The following is a 25,262-nucleotide window of genomic DNA, read 5'->3' as shown; positions in this document are numbered from 1 at the left end:
CCCCACCCGATCGGTCTGCGGGATCGCGGGTGCTTTGTTGTCGCGTGGATGCCCCCCGCCGTGTAGCTGTCAGCCTCTCCTCTCCATCCTCTCCTCCTTCCTTCCTTCTTCCCCCCAACGCGAGGCCTCGACATGTTTGGAACCGAATCATCACGTGAGTGCATTAAAAAAAAAACCTCTTTTTCTTCGTGATTCCAGCCTGTGGTCCTGATGCGGTTCGCGGCGTGCAGCGGCGCTAACCCCACAGGCCCGTCCCCCTTCCTCGCATCCCGTCATGTGTCTGTTCCTGTGCAGCGGTTTCTCCCGGTTTCTCCCCCCCCCCGATCACGTCCACGAGCCTCGATTCTGCCGCTTTCCTCGCATCAGCCGAGCGGTTTCATCGTAGCGTTAAAAGCTTTGCCCCCGCTGCAGCTTTCTTCCGTATTTTGGCTGTAAATGCTAACAACACATGCTGCTAATAGCATCCCGCATATTTTCAGTCCGCCTCAGAATAGCTCCGGTTAGGTAACTCCAGCCGCCAGCCCGTGTTGTCGGACGCTAACGTGTTTATCTCACAGTGAGCGGAAAAACAAGCGCTGCGTTTAGAAGCGGGATTCATGTTTATGTTTGATCCACGTCTCTCGTTGAGCTGACATTTTTAATCACAACACTGAGGAGCTTGACTGTTAAAGCTGTGTATGTGACTGGAGCACAGATTCTCCATAGGTTTACTCTCACAGACTCCAAACTTTCCAGCCTTGGACTGAACAACATTTTCTAATTCTTGACAGATTTACGGAGCTTTAACCTCTTAACCCCCACCTGAACCAAGCACATTTTCTCCAGTTTGGCTTCTGAAAACTTCTTGAAAAAAGTGTCAAAGCGACAATAAAGAGATAAATATATATGTGGCAAAGGTGTGATGAAACCCCCGAAATAAGCGTTGGGAAAATATGCTTTAAGGATCTGTATCTGCTATTTTATCCATCCCAGAGTCAAGTATTGGCATTTATAAGATGTATTGTTCCACTATGGAGCACTATTTTTTGTGGGAAATGTAAGTATTTTCTGGGGGTATTTTGCAAACATGGAAGACACGATGCTCGATTCAGTTAACTCCGCCCCTTCTCTCTGAGCTAATCCACCCATGCATTATTAGCAGTAAAAGAAATATAAATATCACAGCAATAAGAAAAGTTACTACAGTGCAGTTATGATAGTTCACATCTGCAACACAGCTTCATAAATGGCTAACGCACACGCTAACGCACACGCTAACGCACACGCTAACGCACACGCTAACGCACATGCTAATCAGTGTTAATTTCATCGACTAAAATATTTAGTCTTAATTTTAGTCAAAGTGATATTTTTTCTGACTAAAATTGGACTAAAACTAAATTAAAGGTATTTCATGAGACTAAAACTGTGACTAAAATGTCCAGATATTTTAGTCGACTAAAATAAGACTAAATTAAAATGAAAAGGAGAGACTAAAATCATCCAAACTTCTATTGAGCGTCTGAAAGAGCCTCAGATCATGTAAATTCTCTGCCAAAGCATCAGCTCTGAGCTTTGTTCATGTGGAGCAGCTCCATGAAGTCAAGAACTACAATTAAATATGATTATAATCAATATTATAAATCCAAAGTCGATTAAATTAGTCTGAATTTTAGTCTACTAAAACTAGACTAAAATTGAAAAGTTTTTTTTGACTAAAATTAAATTACATTTTAGTCAAAAGACTAAAACTAAAATAAAATATGTTGCTAAATTAACACTGATGCTAATGCACATGCTAACACACACGCTAACACGTGTTCTGATTGACTCCCCCTCTGTCCTGGTCGCTCCATCAGGTGTTTACATTATGGGCGTTGGTTATAAAAGTGAATCCTCTTCGGTCACAGAAAAACACTACTGGTGAAAGTCGCCGAATCCCGGAGAGAAAAAACACTTCTGTCGAGTGTCCGTAACGTCCTGAACCTCTCGCTGCCTAGCGTGTTTTTCTCAGTGACGTGATCTTTAGGTAAGAAAAAAGAACAGGCGTGTCCAGAGTAGGTTAGAAAGAGCTCCTTCTTCACAACCTTCAGTGCAAACATGCAGGGCAGAGCTTTTTCCCTTTATTTCTTACAACAGAAATAACAAAAAGGCTGTTTTATAAATAAAAATCAGGCTGTAAGGCTTTACATTACAGACGTTCTGCTCTTCCTGTTTGACACTATGACGTAAAAACCATCAGTCACAACTCAGGTTCACCAGCAGGGGGCGGAGCTGCTCAGAGCAGGATCAGGAGGATTACTGAGAACTGCCTGAATGAAGCCACAAACCACTCTGGGGTGTTTCTGATCAGGATACAGCAAAACAACATGGTTAAAAGCTCCAAAAAGTCGATTTTGCAGATATTACCTTTAAGTGACGACAACATGAGGGAAAAGATCAATAAAAAGAGACAAAACACATTAAAAAAAACACATTTGAAAAAAATACAAAATTCCTCAAACAAACACATTCTTTGACCCACTATAAAAATAGACTTTTCTGCGTTGAGCTGCTCATTAAGATGATGTCTTGTATTTTTAGTCCAAAATATTACACAGTGCGCCTTTAAGTGCATCAACAAACCCAAAAGTAGCAAAAGCAAACACTGTAAAAAAAACGTGCAGATTTCAACTAAGATTTTTCAACGTCCAAATCATTAATGCAAAAAAAAAATATATATACAAAATAGATTTTCTGAAAATATTTTTTGAACTCAAATCGATGTTTTGCCGAGCCGTAGCTTCTGGTATCGGATAAAGACCAGCAGGCGCTCATCAACTCGTCTAAGGCAAGAAACATCTCGGTAAAAACCGCGGCCTGTTCCTTTAAAGTTTCTCTTTTTGTGAGATCAATACTGCAAACAAGACGTTACATACGATTTATCAATTACATCTAATTATCTTTTAAACTAATGTAGAAACAAGGATGACTGGACTGTTCTACACTAAATATCCTCTGCTACATGACAGACTTTAGGTCACGGTAATAAAACTACTGACAAAGTGATCTGATCATATTATGTGAGGTGAGTTATTTTATAAAGTGGCCCATTTTATTTTTTTAACTATTTATTTTCATTTTTTTTTCTCTTCTTAACGATAAACAGAAAAAACGGAAACAAAGAAGGAGAAAACAGCGGCAAAACAAATAAATAAATGGTTAAATCAATAGCGTAAAATTAAAATAAACAAAATAATAAGATAATAAAATTCTTCATTTATGTCCGCAGTGTGAGTTTTGCAACCTCCTGTATAAGCAGATATTACACACATATAACTTTCTACACATATATATATATATATACACACATTCCCACTATTTTTTGTTTTATACAACAAAACACGGGTACGTTATATCTGCACATAGATTATTATTATTTTGTCAAGGTTTAAGTTTTTACCCTATTCATTTAGATTAGTTTTATATGAAACTCCAGTTATGTTACTTTATTTCTCTATTTTATATATTCATTTAGCTTAAACTACATCAATTATCTGTATTATATTATAAGTATGAGTAAGTCTAAGTCTCAAGCATAATTATTTTTTTCTCTATTAACACTGCTAAGCATCATTAACCATGTTTAAATACTTATTTGGGGGGAGGCGGGGTCCAATAATTGTTCACATCTTATTTTCAGTCCATATCAATACATGTTATTGCCATTCATGTCCAAAATAGTCTAAGGGGAGACCAGTCAAGTGGTCCATTTTAATCTGTTACTTCAGGTGAATAAGTCAGTTTCCGTCCCTGCCTAGCATTAGCATTAGCATTAGCATACTGTGGCTAGCCGCGGCGATCAAAGTACTATTGAGGTAGTTCTGTGTTTCACAATGACATGCAGTATGTTTATATTATTGCAATTTTAAAGCAGTACTAAGTAACTTATTTATCTTAATAAATCCTTCCCGTAGTCCCTGTGGGGGTAATACAAGTGTTTATGGGATGATTGGAGGGTCTTTCATCGCCCCCTGGTGTCTCTGGCCAGAAAACCATGTTTGTAACTTGACAGCCACCGGTGCGGAGAAAGCAATACACACTAATGTAATCACGAAGAAGAAGCTAACATGCTAACGGGCAAAGCTAACTGCGGGCTAACGTCACTTTAAACAGTATTTACAGCCAAGTTTGAGTGAAAAAAAATAGTTCCATTGTATAATTGGATGCACAGTAACCCTCTGTCCCTTCGCCTTTCCTGTCAGCGTAGTATTTACTCTCCACGACAATTAATAAGTTAAAAAATCGTAACTTGCTACTACACCTGCAGTTGCACTTATGGCCTCTAGGGGGAAGAGTTACTTAGTACTGCTTTAATCAAGTCCCACCACTTATGAAAACGTAAAATAATGAATCTAAACGTGTCAGGTTGATGTCTCCGTTTCCCCGGCAGCGTCTCGCCGCCATAATCCATACTTTAAGATAACGTCCTTTGCGAACTCAGCTTTGGAGTTGACTGATGAGCGTCTCTGTGTCGTGTCTTGGGCCTGGGTGTCGGGGGGAGTCGGGGGGGTGCTGGGGGGGGGGGGTATTGGGGGGGGGGGGTGCAGTTGGAGTGGGTGCTCCTCTCGCACAGACCGTCTTTGATGAGCCTCGGACACAAGAACAGCTGCTGCCTCTTCAGCACAGACCCTCACTCAGACCCAGCGAGAGGAGACGGGGAGGGAGGGGGGGGGGGGGAGAGGGAGGGGGGTCGTCTGGGGACCGTTCAATGTTCTTCAATACCGATATTTTAACGATACCGAAATTATTTGTAATTCCTTTTCCTTACGTTTCATTTATTTTGTCATTTATTTGAGGTTAAACAACCAAGAAAAGCCGCTTTTAACCAGTTTTTTCCCCTCCACATTTCCCATATTTTTTTTCAAAATGTTTCCCTTTTTTTCCTCCAATTTTGTTCCCATTTATTCCACTTAATTTTTTTTTTTTTCCCAATTATCCTACTGTTTTGCCATGTCTTTTCCCCAAGTTACCCCAATGTTTCCACTTGATTTTTTCCCTCCAAATTTCCTCAAAACTTGAAGCTTTAATATTTCTTTTCGGTAACTGCTTTCCAAAGAGGGGAGAGAGGGAGGAGAGAGAGGAGAGGGAGAGAGGGGAGAGAGAGAGGGGAGGGAGAGAGAGGAGAGGGAGGAGAGGGAGGAGAGGGAGGAGAGGGAGGAGAGAGAGAGGAGAGGGAGGAGAGAGAGAGGGGAGAGAGGAGAGGGAGGAGAGGGAGGAGAGAGAGAGGGAGGAGAGAGAGAGGAGAGGGAGGAGAGAGAGAGGAGAGGGAGGAGAGAGAGAGGGGAGAGAGGAGAGAGAGAGGGGAGAGAGGAGAGAGAGGAGAGGGAGGAGAGAGAGAGGAGAGGGAGGAGAGAGAGAGGAGAGGGAAGAGAGAGAGAGGGGAGAGAGGAGAGGGAGGAGAGAGAGAGGGAGGAGAGAGGGAGGAGAGAGAGAGGGGAGAGAGGAGAGGGAGGAGAGGGAGGAGAGAGAGAGGGGAGAGAGAGGGAGAGAGATGGGAGAGAGGAGAGGGAGAGAGAGGGAGAGAGGAGAGGGAGAGGAGAGGGAGGAGAGAGAGGAGAGGGAGGAGAGGGAGGAGAGGGAGGAGAGGGAGGAGAGAGAGGAGAGAGAGGAGAGGGAGGAGAGAGAGAGAGAGGGGAGGGAGGAGAGGGAGGAGAGAGAGGAGAGAGAGGAGAGGAGAGAGAGGAGAGGGAGGAGAGAGAGGAGAGGGAGGAGAGAGAGAGGGGAGGGAGGAGAGAGAGAGAGAGGAGAGGGAGGAGAGGGAGGAGAGAGAGAGGAGAGGGAGGAGAGAGAGAGAGAGGAGAGAGGTGAGAGAGAGAGAGGAGAGAGGTGAGGGAGGAGAGAGAGAGGAGAGGGAGGAGAGAGAGGAGAGGGAGGAGAGAGGAGAGGGAGGAGAGAGGAGAGGGAGGAGAGGGAGGAGAGAGAGAGGAGAGGGAGGAGAGAGAGAGGGGAGAGAGAGGAGGAGAGAGAGAGGGGAGAGAGGACAGGGAGGAGAGAGAGAGGAGAGGGAGGAGAGAGAGAGGGGAGAGAGAGGAGGAGAGAGAGGGGAGAGAGGGGAGAGAGGAGAGGGAGGAGAGGGAGGAGAGAGAGAGGAGAGGGGAGAGAGAGAGGGGGGAGAGAGAGAGGAGAGAGATGGGAGAGGGAGGAGAGAGAGAGGGGAGAGGAGAGGGAGAGAGGGGAGAGGGGAGAGGAGAGGGAGAGAGGAGAGGGAGGAGAGAGATGGGAGAGAGAGGAGAGAGAGAGAGGGGAGAGGGAGGGAGGAGATAGAGGGGAGAGAGAGGGAGGGGAGAGAGAGGAGAGATGGGGAGAGATGGGGGAGAGGAAAGGGCGGAGGAGAAGAGAGAGAGGGGAGAGAGAGAGAGGGGAGAGAGGAGAGGGAGGATAGAGATGGGAGAGAGAGGAGAGAGAGGGGAGAGAGGGGAGGGAGGGGAGAGAGAGGTGAGAGAGAGAGAGAGAGGGGAGAGAGAGGAGAGATGGGGAGAGATGGGGGAGATGAGAGGGCGGAGGGAGAAGAGAGAGAGGGGAGAGGGAGGGAGGAGATGGAGAGGAGAGAGAGGGAGGGGAGAGAGAGAGGGGAGAGCTGGGAGAGAGAGGAGAGAGAGGAGAAAGACAGTCATGTGACCATAGTTCATATGTGCGTAGAGAGAAAACTTCGTGACAGTTTTTGTTTCATGTGGACAGGTCCAGCCGTCACCGAGACATTGACCATAAACCAAGTCCGAAACTCAACTCATTTGAACGAGGTCTGAACGATGTGGACCAAATTCCACATCTCGATATTCATGCCGATATCACGATACGATACCGATACGATATCACTGTGGGTTAGGTGAAAACCACAGAAGAGTCCAGTTTTATTCATGAAAATCTATATCGTTTATATCCTGCTTTTTCGATTTTAATATTTTGAATGTTCATCTCGATATCAATACGATGACGATACATCTTTCCGCCGGTATTTGGAGCGTTACCATAGTTACCATAATAACTTCGTCGTCATTAACTCTTGCCTTCCTTTTCTCCACAGTGAGCATGTTTCTGAACACTCTCACCCCGAAGTTCTACGTGGCTCTGACCGGAACCTCCTCCCTCATCTCTGGACTCATCCTGGTCAGTACATCTGTCCACTCGCTTGTGTTTTTCGTCGAGTATTACAGATATGTGGCAGACAGAAGTAGTTTTATGAATCTTTTAAACTCAAACTAAACACATGAGAGTTTACCCAAAAAGCTCTCATTAGACGAAACATTCAAGGATCTGTATCTGCTATTTCAGCCATCCCAAAGTAAAGTATAGTTTATATGATATATTGTACCTCCACACCACTATCGAGCACTATTTTTTGTAATAAATAAAAGTATTTTCTGGGGGTATTTTCCAAACCCGGACGACGCGACGCTTCGATTCAGTTAACTCCGCCCCCTCTCGCCGAGCTCTCAGTCACAGAAAAACACTATTTTGGTGAAAGTCGCCGATACCCGGAGAGAAAAAGCAACTTCTGACGACCGGCCTCTTCTTTAGGAAGGTTGAATAAAGTCCTGAACCTCTCAGCCAAACACTCTTTTCTCCGTGACAGTAAGAAAAAAGAACAGGCGTGTCCAGAGTAGGTTAGAAAGAGCTCCTTCTGCACAGCTTTCGGAGCACTTCCTTATTATTTATTTATTTATTTATTTCTTATAACAGAAATAATGGGAAAAAAGGTTTAAATTATGCAAAATGGACTTTTTCAAGCTTTCCATCATGTTATTCTGTCACTCCCTCATTAAAAACATGCCTGAAGTGTTGCCTTGGCACATTCACGTATTTTTGAGTAATCTGTAAAAACTCTGATGGCGGCCATTTTAGGGATAGGTTTGCCTGAGTCCTCCTAGGAACGCCCCCACCTCCTGGAGACGCCTCCGAGCTTTCGTCACCAGCCGAGTAACCAACCACTGCTCCTCAGCAGAGCCCCCTCCCCACTGATGCCACAGACAGCGTGTGGAGGGGGCGTGTCGGAAAGGCTCAGAGGTTCTTAAAGAGACAGAGGCCTATTTCAAGACATTAACTACAGCCATTTTGAGAGAGACATTTTATAGAAGGCAGTTATTCTAATTTACTGCATTTACAGACCAACAGAAGGTTTGCTCATCATTGTAGTGTGATATAGACTGGTGCTATGGGACTGAAAAAAGCAGAATACCCCCTCTTTAATAAATTAAAATCAGGCTGTAGGGCAGGGGTGGGCAGTTCATTTTCACAAGGGGCCACATGAGAAGCCTGAATTGAGTCGGAGCCGCACCAACAATAACTCGAACTTATATCGGGATATAGGTATAATATATCGGGAGTGTGTCGCCGGGGTCCATAAACAAAAGCTCCAAAATAAAACATGTTTTGTATTGGGGAAAATACATTGAGGACTTTTTTTGTTTCAATAAATGAACAATAATAGGACTGCAGGGGCAAGACCGTCCATTTCACACTTGACTACAATGTGTTTATATCCTGATTTCTTATTATGTCAGTGCCCTCTGCTGGAAAACTGTGGAATTCTTTCCTTTTATTTTTATTTAAGCGGTGGTCTCGGTGATTTCCAGGAGAGGGCGGAGCAGATTTCCCCCAGTTTTGCTGAAAGTCGTCCAGTTGTTTTCCCCACTTGAGTCTTTAAGTGCATTTTCCAGAGGAGCAGATTCACTGGCTTCACTTTGTCACCCATGAATTCATCTCCAGGTCCGGTTTAGACACTGCCTTTTTTTACTTGAGCGATGTGTTTGAGGTGGTAAAAGGCCGCTGATGTAATGGACTTAATATTCAGGTCTGAGTCCATGATTACCCCGACATTTCTGACTTGATGTTTAGGTTCCATTGAGAGCGTTTGAAGATGACCCATGACAACCTCTGTGACAACGATCTCAGTTTTATCTGTGTTTAACTGGAGGAAGTTGCATCCACACACTGATCTGTTTGATGCAGTGAATCTGCAGGCCCATGTTCACACACTGTCAGTGAAGCATCGGAGTATCGTCTGCTTAACCCCTTAACTCCCACCTGAACCGAGCACATTTTCTCCAGTTTGGCTTTACCCCAATACAAAAGCTTCTGGAAAAAAGCTGTGAAAATAGCGACAAAACTGAGACGAAAACAATGATGGAAATGTGACAAAAAAGTGAGCAAACATTGACAAAAAAGTGACGAAAGATTTATGATAAAGTGGCAAAAATGTCACAAGAAATTGACAAAAAATGTACAAAAAAATGACAAAAATGTGACAAAAAAAGGCAAAAATGTCACAAAAATGTGACAAAAAAAATGAGAAAAATGTGATGAAAAAATGACCAAAAAATGACACAAATGTGACAAGAAATGATGTACAAAAATGTGATTAAAATTGACCAAAAAAAGGACAAAAATGTGATAAACATTTGACAAAAAAAATAAAAAAAATTGACAAAAAATGACCAAAAAATGTGATAAAACGTGACTAAAATGTGATAAAAATTTGACAAAAAAATGACCAAGAATGTGATAAAAAATTGACGAAAAAATGACAAAATGTGACAAAAATGTGATAAAAATTTGACAACAAAATGACCAAAAAAATGACAAAAATGTGACAAAAAAATTTACAAAAATTTGACAAAAAAATGCGAAAAAAGTTACAAAAATGAGTTGAATACCCAACAAAAAAATTATGGGAAAAAAATCTGATGACGTGAGGAAAAAGATCCTCTCGGTTCAGGCGGGAGTTAAAAGGTTAATAGTGATCGTTGTTACTGGAATTTAACCTAATAGCAGAATGTACAGATAGAACAAGAGCGGCCCCAGAGTCGACCCCTGCGGGACCCCACAGGTCAATGCCATTAAAGCGTTAAGCATGACCGGTTCTTCTTCTGCAGATCTTCGAGTGGTGGTATTTCAGGAAGTACGGCACGTCCTTCATCGAGCAGGTGTCAGTGAGCCACCTGCGCCCCCTGCTGGGAGGAGTGGACACCGCAGCGCCCAACAACAACAGCAGCAGCAGCAGCAACAGCAGCAGCAGCAACGGGGAGACAGACTCCAGTCGACAAAGTGTATCAGGTACTGCAAATACTACGAATACTACTACTACTGCAGCAACGGGGAGACAGACTCCAGTCGACAAAGTGTATCAGGAACTACAAATACTATGAATAATACTACTACTACTACAGCAGCAACGGGGAGACAGACTCCAGTCAACAAAGTGTATCAGGAACTACAAATACTATGAATAATACTACTACTACTACAGCAGCAACGGGGAGACAGACTCCAGTCGACAAAGTGTATCAGGAACTACAGATACTACTACTACTACTACTACTGACTCACCTGGCGTCTAAACTTCATCTCGAGAGAAACTTCTTCCAGTTCTTTGCAGGTGCTTGTGTTTGGAAGTGTTAACATTATTTGTTCCTTGTTTCCACAGAATGTAAAGTCTGGAGAAACCCGTTAAATTTATTCCGAGGAGCCGAGTACAATCGGTGAGTACTACTACTACTACTACACTTTGTTTCTTTGGCTCCGCCTCCTCAGATACACTTTGTTTGTCTCCGCCCCCTCAGATACACTTTGTCTCCGCCCCCTCAGATACACTTTGTTTGGCTCTGCCCCCCTCAGATACACTTTGTCTCCGCCCCCTCAGATACACTTTCTTTGTTTGTCTCCGCCCCCTCAGATACACTTTGTTTGTCTCCGCCCCCTCAGATACACTTTGTCTCCGCCCCCTCAGATACACTTTCTTTGTTTGTCTCCGCCTCCTCAGATACACTTTGTTTGTCTCCGCCCCCTCAGATACACTTTGTCTCCGCCCCTCAGATACACTTTGTTTGTTTGTCTCCGCCTCCTCAGATACTTTGTTTGTCTCCGCCCCCTCAGATACACTTTGTTTCTTTGTCTCCGCCCCCTCAGGTACACGTGGGTGACTGGTCGAGAGCCGCTCACTTACTACGACATGAACCTCTCGGCGCAGGATCATCAGACCTTCTTCACCTGCGACTCGGATCATCTCAGACCTGCAGACGCCAGTAAGAAACAGCTCTAGTCCTCGTCTGGGCTGGGTTCACACAGGCAGCCGCACTCATACACTTATAAACACTGGTATTCATCCCAGTTCACAGGAAGGATGGAAAGGAACGGGATATTTAAAAGGAACTTGGATTCAGCTGCAGTTTGGGCTGAAATTGACTAAATTTTTTTGCTACAAGTTTCCTGTTCTGTCCAATTTTCTTTTAAAATATTAAACTTGACTTGCTTCTGCCTGTATAAACCCTGACATTTTTAAAGCGAGACGCTGCAAAACATGGATTTATTTCATGCTGTGGTTAATGTCAATTATGAGACTTGTATCTAGTTTCCTCCTTAACCCCTGTGGAGTGCATTTCTCCAGTTCAGCTTCACCCAAATCTAAAATGTAACGCCTCATTTGAAAGCTAAGACCTACAAAACTCATTTAAATGGATCTTTTTCCTACCGTTGTTGCAGCCTCGTCACTTTTCTGTTATTCTTTTTGTGTCTTTTGTTAAGTTTTCATCCTCATTTTTGTCTCATTTTGACACTTTTTTTTCAAGAAGCTTTTAGATTTGTGAACGGAGCACATTATCGCCAGTTTCCCAAACCTAAAAGTCAAAATGGTGACAAAATGAGACCAAAACGAGGAGGAAAATCAACAAAAAAGTGTGTCTTAGCTTTCAAATAAGGCGTTGCTCTGGCATTTAGGCAGAAAGCTCCAGTTGAGAAGCTTTTGGATTTGGTTATGCACTCGGTTAAGGCGGGGTAAGAGATTAAAGTGGCCAAAAATGCTGAAAAATGTTGTAAAAAATACAAAGAATATGCAGAAATGTAAAAATGTTTGTTGCTTTAATGTTTTCCTCCTTAACGACTCCTCTTTCACCGCCTTGTCCCTGTAGTTAACGCTGTGTCTCTGTCAGTCATGCAGAAGGCTTGGAGGGAGAGGAATCCTCAGGCGCGGATCTCTGCGGCTCACGAAGCTCTGGAGCTGGAGGAGTGAGTACAGCGCCCCCTTCTGGGACCTTACTGTCATTGTTGCTCTCTCGGTCTGACTTCACAGCTGCTTTTCCTGGGAACATTAACCCAGCTTCAGTTTAGTGAGAAACACATGAGGAAACGCTGGAGATGTTGAAGTACAGCGCCCTCTGGTGGACGTAGACTAAAGCGTTTGTGAGTCTGGTCCAGTGGAAGAAGTTTAAGCCCTTAACTCCCACCTGAACCGAGCACATTATCTCCAGTTTGGCTTTACCCCAATCCAAAAACTTCTGGAAAAAAGCTGTGAAAATAGCAACAAAATTGAGACGAAAACAATGATGGAAATGTGACAAAAAAGTGACGAAAAATTGCTGAAAAAGTGGCAACAATGTGACTAGAAAATGACAAAATGTGACAAAAAAAATTACACAAATGTGATAAAAAATTGACGAAAAAAATAAAATAAAAATGACACAAAAAATCACAAAAAATGACAAAAACAAAACAAAAAATGTGATGAAAACTTGACCAAAAAAAGACAAAAAAATCACAAAAATTTGACGAAAAAATTTGACAAAAATGTGACAAAAAATTGACGGAAAAAAGGGGGGAAAAAAAGAAAATGTGACAAAAATGACAAAAAAAAACACAAATAATGTGACAAAAATGTGACAAAAAATTGCTGAAAAGGTGGCAAAAATGTGACCAGAAAATGACAAAATGTGACAAAAAAATTACAAAAATGTGATAAAAAATTGACGAAAAAAAATAAAATAAAGATGTGACACAAAAAAAGACAAATATGTGATAAAAATTTAACAAAAAAATCACAAAAAATGACAAAAAAAAAAAAAAAAATGTGATGAAAATTTGACCAAAAAATGACACAAAAAGACAAAAAAATCAAAAAAATTAGACTAAAAAATGACAAAAATGTGACAAAAAAATCACAAAAAATGTGACAAAAATGTGACAAAAAATGACAAAAAAAAATGACAAAAATGTGACACAAATGTGATAAAAAATTGACGAAAAAATGACAAAAATGTGACAAAAAATGACAAAGAAATTACAAAAAAGTTGCAAAACTTCTTGGAAAAAAGCCATGAAAATAGCAACAAAACAGAGACGAAAACAATGACGGAAATGTGACAACAAAGTGAGAAAACATTGACAAAAAAGAGACGAAAAATTTATGAAAAAGTGGCAAAAATGTCACGAAAATGTCACAAGAAATTGACAAAAAAATGACAAAAATGTGACAAAAAAAATGACACAAATGTGACAAAAAATGAGGAAAATTCGATAAAAAAATGACGAAAAAATGACAAAAATGTGACAAAATGTGATACAAATTGGACAAAAAAATACAAAAAAATGACAAAAATGAGTTGAATACCCAACAAAAAAATGATGGAAAAAAAATCTGATGACGTGAGGAAAAAGATCCTCTCGGTTCACGCGGGAGTTAAGAGGTTAAATAGGATTTGGTGGTTTTAAAAATGAACTTACCTTCCTTCCTCACGTTCCTGTCAGTCATCTCCTCTTAGTGACGTGTTTGTGTTGCAGTTGTGCGACGGCCTACATCCTTCTGGCCGAGGAGGAGGCCACCACCATCATGGAGGCGGAGCGGCTCTTCAAACAGGCTCTGAAGGCCGGGGAGCTGTGCTACAGACGCAGCCAGACACTACAGCACCACGGCACGCAGTACGAGGCGCAGCACCGTGAGTCAAACACACCGCAGTACGAGGCGCAGTACGAGGCGCAGCACCGTGAGTCAAACACACTACAGTACGAGGCGCAGTACGAGGCGCAGCACCGTGAGTCAAACACACCACAGTACGAGGCGCAGTACGAGGCGCAGCACCGTGAGTCAAACACACCACAGTACGAGGCGCAGTACGAGGCGCAGCACCGTGAGTCAAACGCACCGAAAAACACTACTGGTATCAAAAAAATATATCTTTACTAGCTGAGACCCGGCCTTTGGCCGGGCCTCGCTAGTTTGCACATTTGATAGTCTGAGATTATGAGTTATTACAAAGAAATGTCCAACCCGTCACACAGTTCAGCTGTAGACCAGTGGTTCCCAACCCAGTCCAAAAACTATGGCCACTACAAATGTTTAAAATAAGTAATGCTAAAAATAATTTCAAACAAACTGCAATTTGAGTGTTTGATGCACCCGTGCTCCTTTCTTATAAACTACAACGACAATATGTTCGCTAAAAGGGAATAGAATTCAAGAGACAGTGGAATAAGTATGGATAAATATTAGGGGTTCAGCTCTAACGGGTCGGTTCACGGTGCAGGACCCGTGGTTTGGTGCATCACGGTAGTGTACAATGTAAAAAAAAAGAAGTTGGTTTTGAAATGAAATAGCCTAATGATCGTTGTTAGACAGTATTTATAACTTTATAATAAAATTGGCAATGCGTTCAAAGCTGCTTTAGAATAAAATGTACCTCTGGGCTCACAATACGTGAAAGCAAATGACACACACCGCCCTGTTTTGATGCACGCGCGCACACATACACGCACCGACGCACACACAAACGCGCGCACACGCGCAAACACACACATCGCCCTGTTTGGATGCGCACACACGCACGGCAGTCAGATCTCGCGCACTCGCGTTGTTGTGACGGCGGGTTGTCCTCGGACAGCAGCACCGCGGTCCATATCGACCCGTGGTCAATGGCCGCGGGCGGCGGGACCGCAACGTGGGGGCCGGCACCACGCACAAACTCACTACTGTCGCCAGGCTTCCTGATGTTCCCAAACGGTCTCCCATCCCAGTCCTAACCAGGCCCTTCCCTGCTTAGCTTCGGAGGAACGGTCTCCCATCCCAGTTCTAACCAGGCCCGTCCCTGCTTAGCTTTAAAGTCGGTATGGGAAATAAACATGGCGGCGCCCAGCCGGCGGCCATTGAGATAGCGTTTTCTATTATAGATATTCAAGTTTTGATGCTGTTAGTCTTCAACATATAAAGGATCTGTAACCTGCTATTTTTAGCTATCAAGTAAACTATAGGCAATTATGTTATATAGTTCCTCTACCACTATGGAGTATTATTTTTTGTGTGCCAAAATCCACTCGGGGGTGTTTTTTTTATAAGGAAATTGCATTACAAAAGGTCGATTTTGCATGATAGAGGTCCTTTAAAAGAAGAAAAAAAAGGGAAAAAATAAAAAGGGAAACCGAAAAAAATTGAGGAACGAAAGAACATTTCAGGGGGGAAAAAAGCAAAAAAATTGGGGAAATTTTGGGAAAACATTTAAAAGATTTCTTTTTTTTAAAATGGGAAAACAAATGGAAAATGTTGGTTAAAATGAGGGAACAAAGTAATAAAAACTTGGAAACTGTTTTTTTCTACCCTTTTGTCGTTAAAGGAAGTTTCTTGGTTTCAAACAAATGACACAAATGCAAAATAAATCAAAGGAAATGGAATAAACGATCATTATCAATCTGTTCTATGGTTCTATCTGGCAAATTATTTCGATTTATCCAGGAAGAAACTCCAACATTTTCATTCTGTTGGTCCAGGGACAGCATTAAAGGGATATTTCAGGATTTTTGACAAAAGACCTCATTTCCTTGTTATCCAGAGTGTTGCTGAAATATCCCTTTAAAGAAGTGACTTTGTTTTAGCTCAAATAAATGTTTTTTTCCCCCCCAATTTTGCCTTATTTTTTTCTCATTTTCACATTTTTTTGTAGGGAAGCTTTTGGGTTGTTTTCATTCCACTCTTTAACAACATCTGACCTTTAGTGTCTCCATAAGACTCCACTCAAACACATTTTCCTCACATTTATATGTCGGTTTTGTGCAGCAAAAGTTGCCGACGATCCCTTTAAATGTTACTTCTTCACCTGCAGCGTCTGCTCTGTCTCTGTTTCAGGGCGAGACACGAACGTCCTGGTTTACATAAAGCGGCGTCTGGCCATGTGCTCCAGGAAACTGGGCCGGACCCGGGAGGCCGTGAAGATGATGCGAGACGTGAGTCAAAGCCACGCGTTTAAAACCTCCTACAGTCAGGCTTTACCCAAATCTAGAAGCTTCTTGATCAAAGAGTGAAAATCGCAAAACAAAAATGAGACGAAAAAAGGGGAAGCGTTTTTTTGTGGCCTGATGATGTTTGGAGAAGATGTGGTTTCAGAGTTCACTCACCCAAACGTACGGAAACTGATCCACAATAGGCGTCTGTATAAAACTGCCTCCTCCCCAAACAACACAAGGAAATACAGCGAGACGTCAGAAATAAACTCAAAATCCACCGTTACTTACTGTTTGGTGCTTTTGCAGGAAGTTTTTTTTTTTTTAAAGGAACAGGCCACCGTTGTTCCATGCTGAGATATGTTCTTACCTTAGCTTTGACGAGTTCTTTAGGACCTGTCTGATCTTCCCCCGTGCCTTCAGTCACGTAAACACAGCGCAGACGGCGTTAGCATTTAGCCTCTCCCTCTCTCCTCTATAGCTCCAAAACAGGTCAAGATAGAAATATGGTTACGTGAAGTGTTCCACTACAAAGTATAATCACACAAAATTAAACAATGTGGATTTTCTAAGCGGATAAAAGGGGGAACTATATTGTAAGGCGTAATAATACCAGGAGTAGTTTGGCATCCGCGCAGTAAAGTGAAGATTTTGTCACATTTTTGTCTTTTTTTTGTCAAATTTGTGTAATTTTTTTGTCACATTTTTGTCGTTTTTTTGTCCATTTTTTGTCATTTTTTGGTCACATTTTTGTCACATTTTTGTCATTTTTTTGTCACATTTTTGTCATTTTTTTGTCCATTTATTGTCTTTTTTGTCACATTTTTGTGTTTTTTTGGTCCATTTTTTTGTCATTTTTTTGTCAATTTTTTGTCAATTTTTTGTCATTTGTCGTTTTTTTGTCATTTTTTTGACATTTTTTTGACATTTTTGTTATTTTTTTGTCACATTTTGTCACATTTTTTGTCATTTTTTTTGTCAATTTTTCATCCATTTTTCGTCACATTTTTGTCACATTTTTGTCGTTTTTTTGTCGTTTTTTTGTCACATTTTGGTCTTTTTTTTTGTCAATTTTTCATCCATTTTTCATCACTTTTTTGTCACATTTCCATCATTGTTTTTGTCTCAGTTTTATTGCTATTTTCACAATAGTAATCTTCACTTTACTGCGCAGTAATCTTCACTTTACTGCGCGGATTTCGAACTACTCCTGGTATTATTACGCCTTACAATATAGTTCCCCCTTTTATCCGCTTAGAAAATCCACATTGTTTAATCTTGTGTAATTATACTTTGTAGTGGAACACTTCACGTAACCATATTTAAATAGGGAAAACGTGGAAGAGCTTGGTAGCTTCTATCTTGACCATTCGAGAAGGTTATAGATTTGGGTAAAGTTGAACTGGAGAAACTGTGCTTGGTTCATGTGGGGGTTAAAGTATAAACCTTTGTCAAACTGATCTTCACCGAGGTTCCTTTCTCCCCTTGTTTTGTGCGTGTGCTCGTGGTGGCGCCCCCTGCTGCTCCGCCTCCCGCGTCTGCAGCTGATGAAGGAGTTCCCGCTCCTGAGCATGTTCAACATCCACGAAAACCTCCTGGAGTCGTTACTGGAGCTGCAGAACTACGCAGACGTCCAGGCCGTGCTCGCCAAATACGACGGTGACTTTCTGACCTCCGCCACCACCGCGTCCCTCCGCCCCGGCTCCGCCCCCTAACCGCCACTTTGTTTCTCCTCAGATATAAGTTTACCAAAATCAGCCACGATCTGCTACACGGCGGCTCTGCTCAAGGCGCGGGCCGTTTCCGACAAGTAAGAAGCAACTCTCACCCTTCTTTTAGGTCAAGGTTTCCCACAGACGGCACTGGGACAAAATATCGTTTTGCTTCATGTTGAAATACTTCTTTGTTGTGATTGGAGATTAACCGGTTTTACGGTTACGGTTCAGAAACAGCCGCCACAACTGGCTCAGGATGCAAACAAAAAACAAATGCTCTGCAGAAAGGAATATGATAAAGATAATCAGCTGTTCTGACAAATAATTAAATAATCAAACCGATCCTAGATTGTTGCCTAATAATACATAATAAAATAATCATGATCATTATAAAGTAGTGAAGTTGACATTGTTCTGTATTATTCAGTGTATAAGTCTTAAAGCCTTTTTATTTTAGAAACGGTGAATGTTTACAAGTATTGAAAAGCATTTTAAATACAAAAACTAAAATGATCAGTTGTTTCCTTTCATTTGGTCGATAATAATCGTGAATAATCATAAAATCACATTATTTTATCTCACAATAATCATAACTCTACAAATGTAATAATAACAATAATAATGCATTGGTTTTACATAGCACTTCAAAGGCACTTTAAATGGCCTTATTCATTCACTCCATACTCTGTGGTGGTAAGCTATTGTAGCCACAGCTGCCCCGGGGTCGACTGATGAAAGTGAGGCTGTCAATCTGCGCCATCAGCCCCTCCGACCAACACCAACCGCTACCTTCACCGCGGTTTCCTGCTGTTCCCAAATGGTCTATGGTCGTATCAGGCCTGAACATCATGATATTGGATCACAACAAAGTGTATCGTCCCAGTCCTGGGGGTTCAAAGCACAGGAAAACAAATATATCGATTATCGGCATTTATCGTATATCGTATCGAATGCTGAGGTTATTATTACATCCTGTGTTTGCGTTTCAGGTTTTCTCCAGAGGCGGCGTCCAGACGAGGCCTGAGCACGGCAGAAATGAACGCAGTGGAAGCCATTCACAGAGCGGTGGAGTTCAACCCACACGTCCCAAAGGTCGGTCAACAAGTCCAAGGTTTCAGGGCAAGAATGATGTCTTTTTTTACTGCACCAGTCTGTCAGATTTAACCTCTTAACTCCCGCCTGAACTGACAGGATCTTTTTCCTCACGTCATCCCTTTTTTTTTTCCCATCATTTTTTTGTTGGGTATTACTCATTTTTGTCATTTTTTTGTCAAATTTTTATCACATTTTTGTGACTTTTTGGTCATTTTTAATAATTTTTTTGTGACTTTTTTGTAACTTTTTTTTTTTTAAATATCATTTTTTTAATCAATTTTTTTTGTCTTTTTTTTTGTCATTTTTAATCAATTTTTTATAATTTTTTTGTCAAATTTTTGTCTTTTTTTTTGTCATTTTTTTGGTCATTTTTATCATTTTTTTGTAGCTTTTTTGTCACATTTTTTGTCATTTTTTGTCACATTTTTGTCTTTTTTTTTGTCATTTTCTATCAACTTTTTGTAACTTTTTTGTCACATTTTTGTCATTTTTTTGGGTAATTTTTTATCATTTTTTGTAGTTTTTTTTGGTCAAATTTTTATCACATTATTGTGACTTTTTTGTCATTTTGTATAATTTTTTTGTGACTTTTTTTGTAACTTTTTGTCAATTTTTTGTCATTTTATTGTCATTTTTTTTAATCAATTTTTTTGTCATTTTTATCAGTCATTTTTTTGTCAAATTTTTGTCATTTTTTTGTCACATTTTTGTCATTTTTTTGTAATTTTTTATCAATTTTTTGTAACTTTTTTTGTCAAATTTTTTGTCATTTTTTGTCACATTTTTTGTCATTTTTTGTAGTTTTTTTTGTCCAATTTGTATCAATTTTTTGTAGCATTTTTGTCATTTTTTGTCATTTTTCATCAATTTTTTGTAGGTTTTTTTGGTTAATTTTTTATCAAATCTTTGTCATTTTTTTCTCACTTTTTTGTCAATGTTTTGTCACTTTTTTGCCACATTTCCATCATTGTTTTCGTCTCAGTTTTGCTGCTATTTTCCACACCTTTATTCCAGAAGCTTTTGGACTGGGCTAAAGCCAAACTGGAGAAAATGTGCTCGGTTCAGGTGGGAGTTAAGGGGTTAAGATGCAGTTTTCTGTAAAGTGTCTCATTGTGTTTTGCTCACCGTTACCATGGAGATCCGCCATTGTTGGTAAACATTTGCCCTAGAGTAACATTAGTTTAAAACAGTATAAAAAGTGAAACTGCTGTCTGAAAAACTAATATTGCCCAGATTCAGCTCAGTCCTTGTTTACTGCCGCCCCCTGCTGGACAGTTTTAGTCACTGCCAAGAAGCACAGGAAACATGTGACTGGAGGAATGATTCAGAACAGAAGGAACCTGGAGTAGATCCGTTGGTTAAAAGTGCTCGTGCGTGACTTCCTGTTTGTGCTCAGTACCTGCTGGAGATGAAGAGTCTGATCCTTCCGCCCGAGCACATCCTGAAGCGCGGCGACAGTGAAGCCATCGCGTACGCCTTCTTCCACCTGCAGCACTGGAAGCGAGTGGAGGGGGCGCTCAACCTGCTGCACTGCACCTGGGAGGGAAGTACGTACGACTGCAGCACATTAATACACACAACTATGACACTGTTTCTGCCAAATTAATTAGCTAATTAGCCGTGTGCATTTGGAGACGAGTCTGTGATGTTCTAGTGAAAAGGTGGACGTCTCGTGCCATTGAGCCTATTCCAGCGGAACGTTTTAGAACAATTTACTGACACTACACTTAAGGGAACAGGCCACCGTTTTTACACACTGAGATATGTTCTTACCTTAGCTTTGACGAGTTCTTTAGGACCTGTCTGATCTTCCCCTTCAGTCACGTAAACACAGCGCAGACGGCGTTAGCATTTAGCCTCTCCCTCTCTCCTCTATAGCTCCAAAACAGGTCAAGATAGAAGCTACCAAGCTCTTCCACGTTTTCCCTATTTAAATATGGTTACGTGAAGTGTTCCACTACAAAGTATAATTACACAAAATTAAACAATGTGGATTTTCTAAGCGGATAAAAGGGGGGACTATATTGTAAGGCGTAATAATACCAGGAGTAGTTTGAAATCCGCACAGTAAAGTGAAGATTACTGCGCGGATTTCGAACTACTCCTGGTATTATTACGTCTTACAATATAGTCCCCCCTTTTATCCGCTTAGTTAGCGACAACACTGAAACGAAAACAATGATGGAAATGTGACAAAAAAGAGAGAAGACATTGACAAAAAAGGGACGAAAAATTGATGAAAAAGTGGCAAAAATGTCACAATAATGTCACAAGAAATTGACAAAAAATTGACGAAAAAATTACAAAAATGCGTCAAAAATTACCAAAAAAATGACAAAAAATGTGACAAAAAAATTACAAAAAATGGATAAAAAATGACAAAAATGTGACCAAAAAATGACAAAAATGTGATAAAAATTGGACAAAAAATTGACCAAAAATTTATAAAAATTCTACCATAAAGTTACAAAAATGTAAAAACGGTGGCCTATTCCTTTAAAGGTATAATATGGTGAGACTAATTCAGGCTCTTGAGATCTTTGTTCATGCCTGTGTCCACCAAGATAGTTTGTACCCAGGGCCCAGATTTTTGTGCTCCGCCCCTGGTTCTGTAATCTGTTTATACACAGAAGGTTCCAAAAGACTCTTTTCATGAGCTGTTTTATTATTGTTGTTGTCAGTTTGAATCATCGGACCCCCTCGAAAACGAGATGATTCATCTCCAGGGGCTGTTCCTCTAGAAAAAAGTCAAAATGTCACATTTTAGTGGAGCATTACAAGCAATGAGCGAGGATCGTGCTTCTCTATGGTCCTTATGGAGGGAGCTGACATTGCTGTAATACCGCCCCCTGGTGGCGACTCCAAGAGACACTGGGGAGCGTTGATTATAATGAGACTTCAAACATCCTAATAACGGCTTAAAAGTCTGGCTCCAAAGATTTTTTCTTTTTCTAAAAATCGCTTTGACCCATGTGACCCATGTGACCACGCTGGGGGAGGTGAAATATTTTTAACCACGCTGGTTTTTGTTTAAAAGTTTAAAAATTGGGAGCATTTCCAGTACATTGACTGGTTCCAGAGCCTGTCAATCACGCTCTAGAGCTCTGTGGAGGCTCCGCCCACCCCGTGATTGCAGGGCTTCCCGCCTTTATGCCTTTTTTTTTTTTTTTTTTTCTTCTTCAATGAATGGGTCTGAATGGGACCTGCTCATCTTTATTATATTATATCTATTATTACAACACAACATTTACAAGAAATGGCTTGTTTTTAGACAGAAAGTGCTTCATTTCCAACATAAACTGAACATTTGATTAAATAAAATGGGTTTATGTGATGGAAAAGGATAAAACATGTTGATCTCAGTGTGAGGAGCAGCTGTTGGTGAAGCCGTGGTTTTGACTTTGTCTCCTGGTTTGTTTTTTCGTAGCGTTCAGGATGATCCCGTATCCTCTGGAGAAGGGCCACCTGTTCTACCCCTACCCCATCTGCACCGAGACGGCCGATCGAGAGCTGCTACCCAGTAAGACGCGCACAATACTCGCACACATGTTCCTGAACACGCCTCAAAAACTAAACAAGATCCAAAAAATCCTCTGAAGAAATCTGTATTAATTTGTCCCAAAACTAGAGCTGGGTACCGTTCATTTGTCTTCGACACTGATACTTTAACGATGCTTTTTCCGATACCTGTGCTAAATTCTTTGTCATTTAGAACCATAAAACAGATTAATAATGTTTGATATTTCCCCCTTTTTTAACCGAGTTTTTTCCCCAGTTTTTACAATTTTTCCCAAAATGTAGTTTTTTTGCCCAATTTTTCCCCATATTTTCGTTTTCCCCCCACAACTTTGTTCCCATTTTTTTTCAAAAATGTTAACCCCCACAATTTCTTTTATTTTTTATTTTTTTTCCCAATTTTTCCCCAAATTTTCATTTTTTCCCCAAATTTTATTCCCAATTTGTCCCCAAATAATATTTTTTTTGCCCCAATTTTTCCCCAAATTTTCATTTTTTCCCAAATTTTATTCCCAATTTTTCCCCAAATTTACTTATTTTCCTCCCCAATTTTGACCCAAATTTTCCCAGTTTTTCCCCTTGTGTTTTTTTTTTACCTGTGCTAAATTCTTTGTCATTTAGAACCATAAAACAGATTAATAATGTTTGATATTTCCCCCAATTTTTAGCCAAGTTTTTTCCCCCAAATTTTTCGTATTTATATTTTTTCCCCAGTTTCCCAATTTTTCCCCCAATTTTGTTTTTTTGCCCAAATTTTATTCCCAATTTTTCCCCAATTTTTCTGTTTTTCCTCCCCAATTTTGGTCCAAATTTTCATTCCCCCCCGCCCCCCACAATATATTTTTATAATTATAATTTTTCCCCCCAATTTTGACCCAAATTTCCCCAGTTTTTCCTCTTGTTTTTTTTTTATTTTTTTATTTTTTTATAGCGTCAAAACTTGAATATTAATACTTTAATTCCTTTTCAGTTCTTGCTTTCGATACTTTCTCGATACAGTATTGGTATAATTGAACCGTCCCCAGCCCGTATAAACCCTTCAGTCGGTTCAGTTTGATGAATAATGATATTTGTGAAGATGTAAGAACATTATCCTGCGAGCTGACGTTGTGTCTGTTGTCTCTCTCCTCTCTGTTCCTGTGTCTCCGTGTTTCCGTGTTTCCGTGTGGCGTGTTTCCGTGTGGCGTGTCTCCGTGTGGCGTGTTTCCCTGTGGCGTGTTTCCGTGTCCTTCGTGTGGCGCTGGCGCCCGCGGTGAAGCCGTGTTCCACGAAGTGTCCGTCTACCCGAAGAAGGAGCTGCCGTTCTTCATCCTGTTCACGGCCGGACTCTGCTCCTTCACCGCCATGTTGGCTCTGCTCACGCACCAGTTTCCCGAGCTCATGGGGGTCTTCGCCAAGGCCGTGAGTAACCGGACCGGGGGCTGGACCGGGGGCTGGACCGGGGGCTGGACCGGGGGCTGGACCGGGGGCTGGACCGGGGAGTAAACCAGGGACTAAACCACATTCTCCAGTTTGGCTTTACCCAATTCTAAAAGCTTCTTGAAAAACATGTCAAAAAATGAGAAGAAAAGGAGATAATGCAGCAAAATGCTCTCAAAAAAGCAGCAAGAAAGTGACAAAAACTTAATAAAATATTGGGAAAATTAGATGAAAAAACTAAATAACTAAATAAAGTGACGACTACACGGCTGTAAACTCTTTAGATTTGGGTAAAGCCGAACCTCTTAACTCCCGCCTGAACCGAGAGGATCTTTTTCCTCACGTCATCAGATTTTTTTTCCATCATTTTTTTGTTGGGTATTCAACTCATTTTTCGTCATATTTTTTTCATTTTTTCGTCAATTTTTTATCACATTTTTTTCATTTTTTCGTCAATTTTTTTATTTATGTTTTGTCCAATATTTATCACATTTTTTGTCCTTTTTTTGTCACATTTTTTTCGTCAATTTTTTATCACATTTTTGTCATTTTTTGTCAAATTTTTTATTTATTTTTTGTCAAATATTTATCACATTTTTGTCATTTTTTGGTCATTTTTTGTCATTTTTTTGTAACATTGTTTTCATTTTTTGTCAATTTTTTATCAAATTTTTGTAAAAAAAAACAACACATTTTTGGTCTTTTTTTGTCACATTTTTGTCATTTTTTTGTCGTTTTTTTAATCAAATTTTTGTCATTTTTTGTCTTTTTTTTGTCAAATATTTATCACATTTTTGTCATTTTTTCATCGATTTTTTATCAATTTTTTGTCATTTTTTGTCACTTTTTTGTCACATTTTTGTCATTTTTTCGTACATTTTTGTCCATTTCCTTGTGACATTTTTGCCACTTTTTCATCCATTTTTCGTCACTTTTTTGTCACATTTCCATCATTGTTTCCGTCTCAGTTTTGTTGCCATTTTCTCACCTTTTTTCCAGAAGCTTTTGGATTGGGGTAAAGCCAAACTGGAGTAAATGTGCTCGGTTCAGGTGGGAGTTAAGGGGTTAACCTGTTTATTCTTAACCCCCACATTTTCTCCAGTTTTACCCCAGTCTAAAAGCCAGAGTAACGCCTCATTTGAAAGCTAAGACCTTGTTTCTGGTGTCATCTAACGTCCCTGTCCTCCGTTCCAGTTCCTGAGCACGCTGTTCGCGCCGCTCAACTTCATCATGGAGAAGGTGGAGAGCATCCTGCCGTCGAGTCTGTGGCACCAGCTCACCCGCATCTGAGGCTTCCTCCAGGACCAGGACCAGGAATGGATCTCCACCAGGGACCCGGGTCGGGACCGTCTCCGAGACCCTCCTCCAGATCATCCACACACAAACCAGGATTTAACCCCAGGGACCCGGACCTGGAGCCGGACTTTGAGCGGACAGAGCGGCTCGTGTGGACTCCTCTCACGGAGGGACGGGCGCCCGGACAGACGCACTCTCGGTGTTTGTACAAAAACGGTGAAAACA

The 25,262-nt window shown here is 41.0% G+C and overlaps 1 protein-coding gene across 2 annotated transcripts; it reads left to right on the top strand.

The window, feature by feature from the left end:
- On the top strand, window positions 1–25,052 carry LOC306965847 (suppressor of tumorigenicity 7 protein homolog). Of its 2 annotated transcripts, none has more exons than XM_079560416.1 (15): window positions 1–154; window positions 7,046–7,128; window positions 9,894–10,074; window positions 10,445–10,499; window positions 10,927–11,042; window positions 11,946–12,021; window positions 13,570–13,724; window positions 15,902–15,999; window positions 17,541–17,655; window positions 17,734–17,806; window positions 18,701–18,803; window positions 20,203–20,353; window positions 22,234–22,326; window positions 23,581–23,723; window positions 24,936–25,052. In XM_079560416.1, the coding sequence occupies exons 1-15, from the start codon at window positions 133–135 to the stop codon at window positions 25,029–25,031; spliced, it is 1,560 nt and encodes a 519-aa protein (XP_079416542.1). In that variant the 5' UTR covers window positions 1–132; the 3' UTR covers window positions 25,032–25,052. The 2 variants fall into 2 exon arrangements, with proteins under 2 accessions (XP_079416542.1, XP_079416541.1); XM_079560415.1 differs by having other exon boundaries at window positions 22,234–22,328; window positions 23,568–23,723.
- The last annotated feature ends 210 nt before the right edge of the window (window positions 25,053–25,262 follow it).

The sequence above is a fragment of the Gobius niger genome (genome assembly GCF_951799975.1).
Source record: "Gobius niger genome assembly, chromosome: 7".
NCBI classification, from domain to species: Eukaryota; Metazoa; Chordata; class Actinopteri; order Gobiiformes; family Gobiidae; genus Gobius; species Gobius niger.
Note: the sequence above shows the minus strand (reverse complement) of the source record. Positions and strands in the feature narration are given on the sequence as shown.

What these genes read in the sequence shown, in the direction of transcription:
- LOC306965847 (XM_079560415.1), top strand. Translation starts at nt 133, where the DNA reads ATGTTTGGAACCGAATCATCAC. An exon ending in CGAGGAGCCGAGTACAATCG is followed by an intron (nt 10,500 to 10,926) that starts GTGAGTACTACT and finishes CCGCCCCCTCAG; the next exon opens with GTACACGTGGGTGACTGGTC. An exon ending in GCGCGGGCCGTTTCCGACAA is followed by an intron (nt 17,807 to 18,700) that starts GTAAGAAGCAAC and finishes TTTGCGTTTCAG; the next exon opens with GTTTTCTCCAGAGGCGGCGT.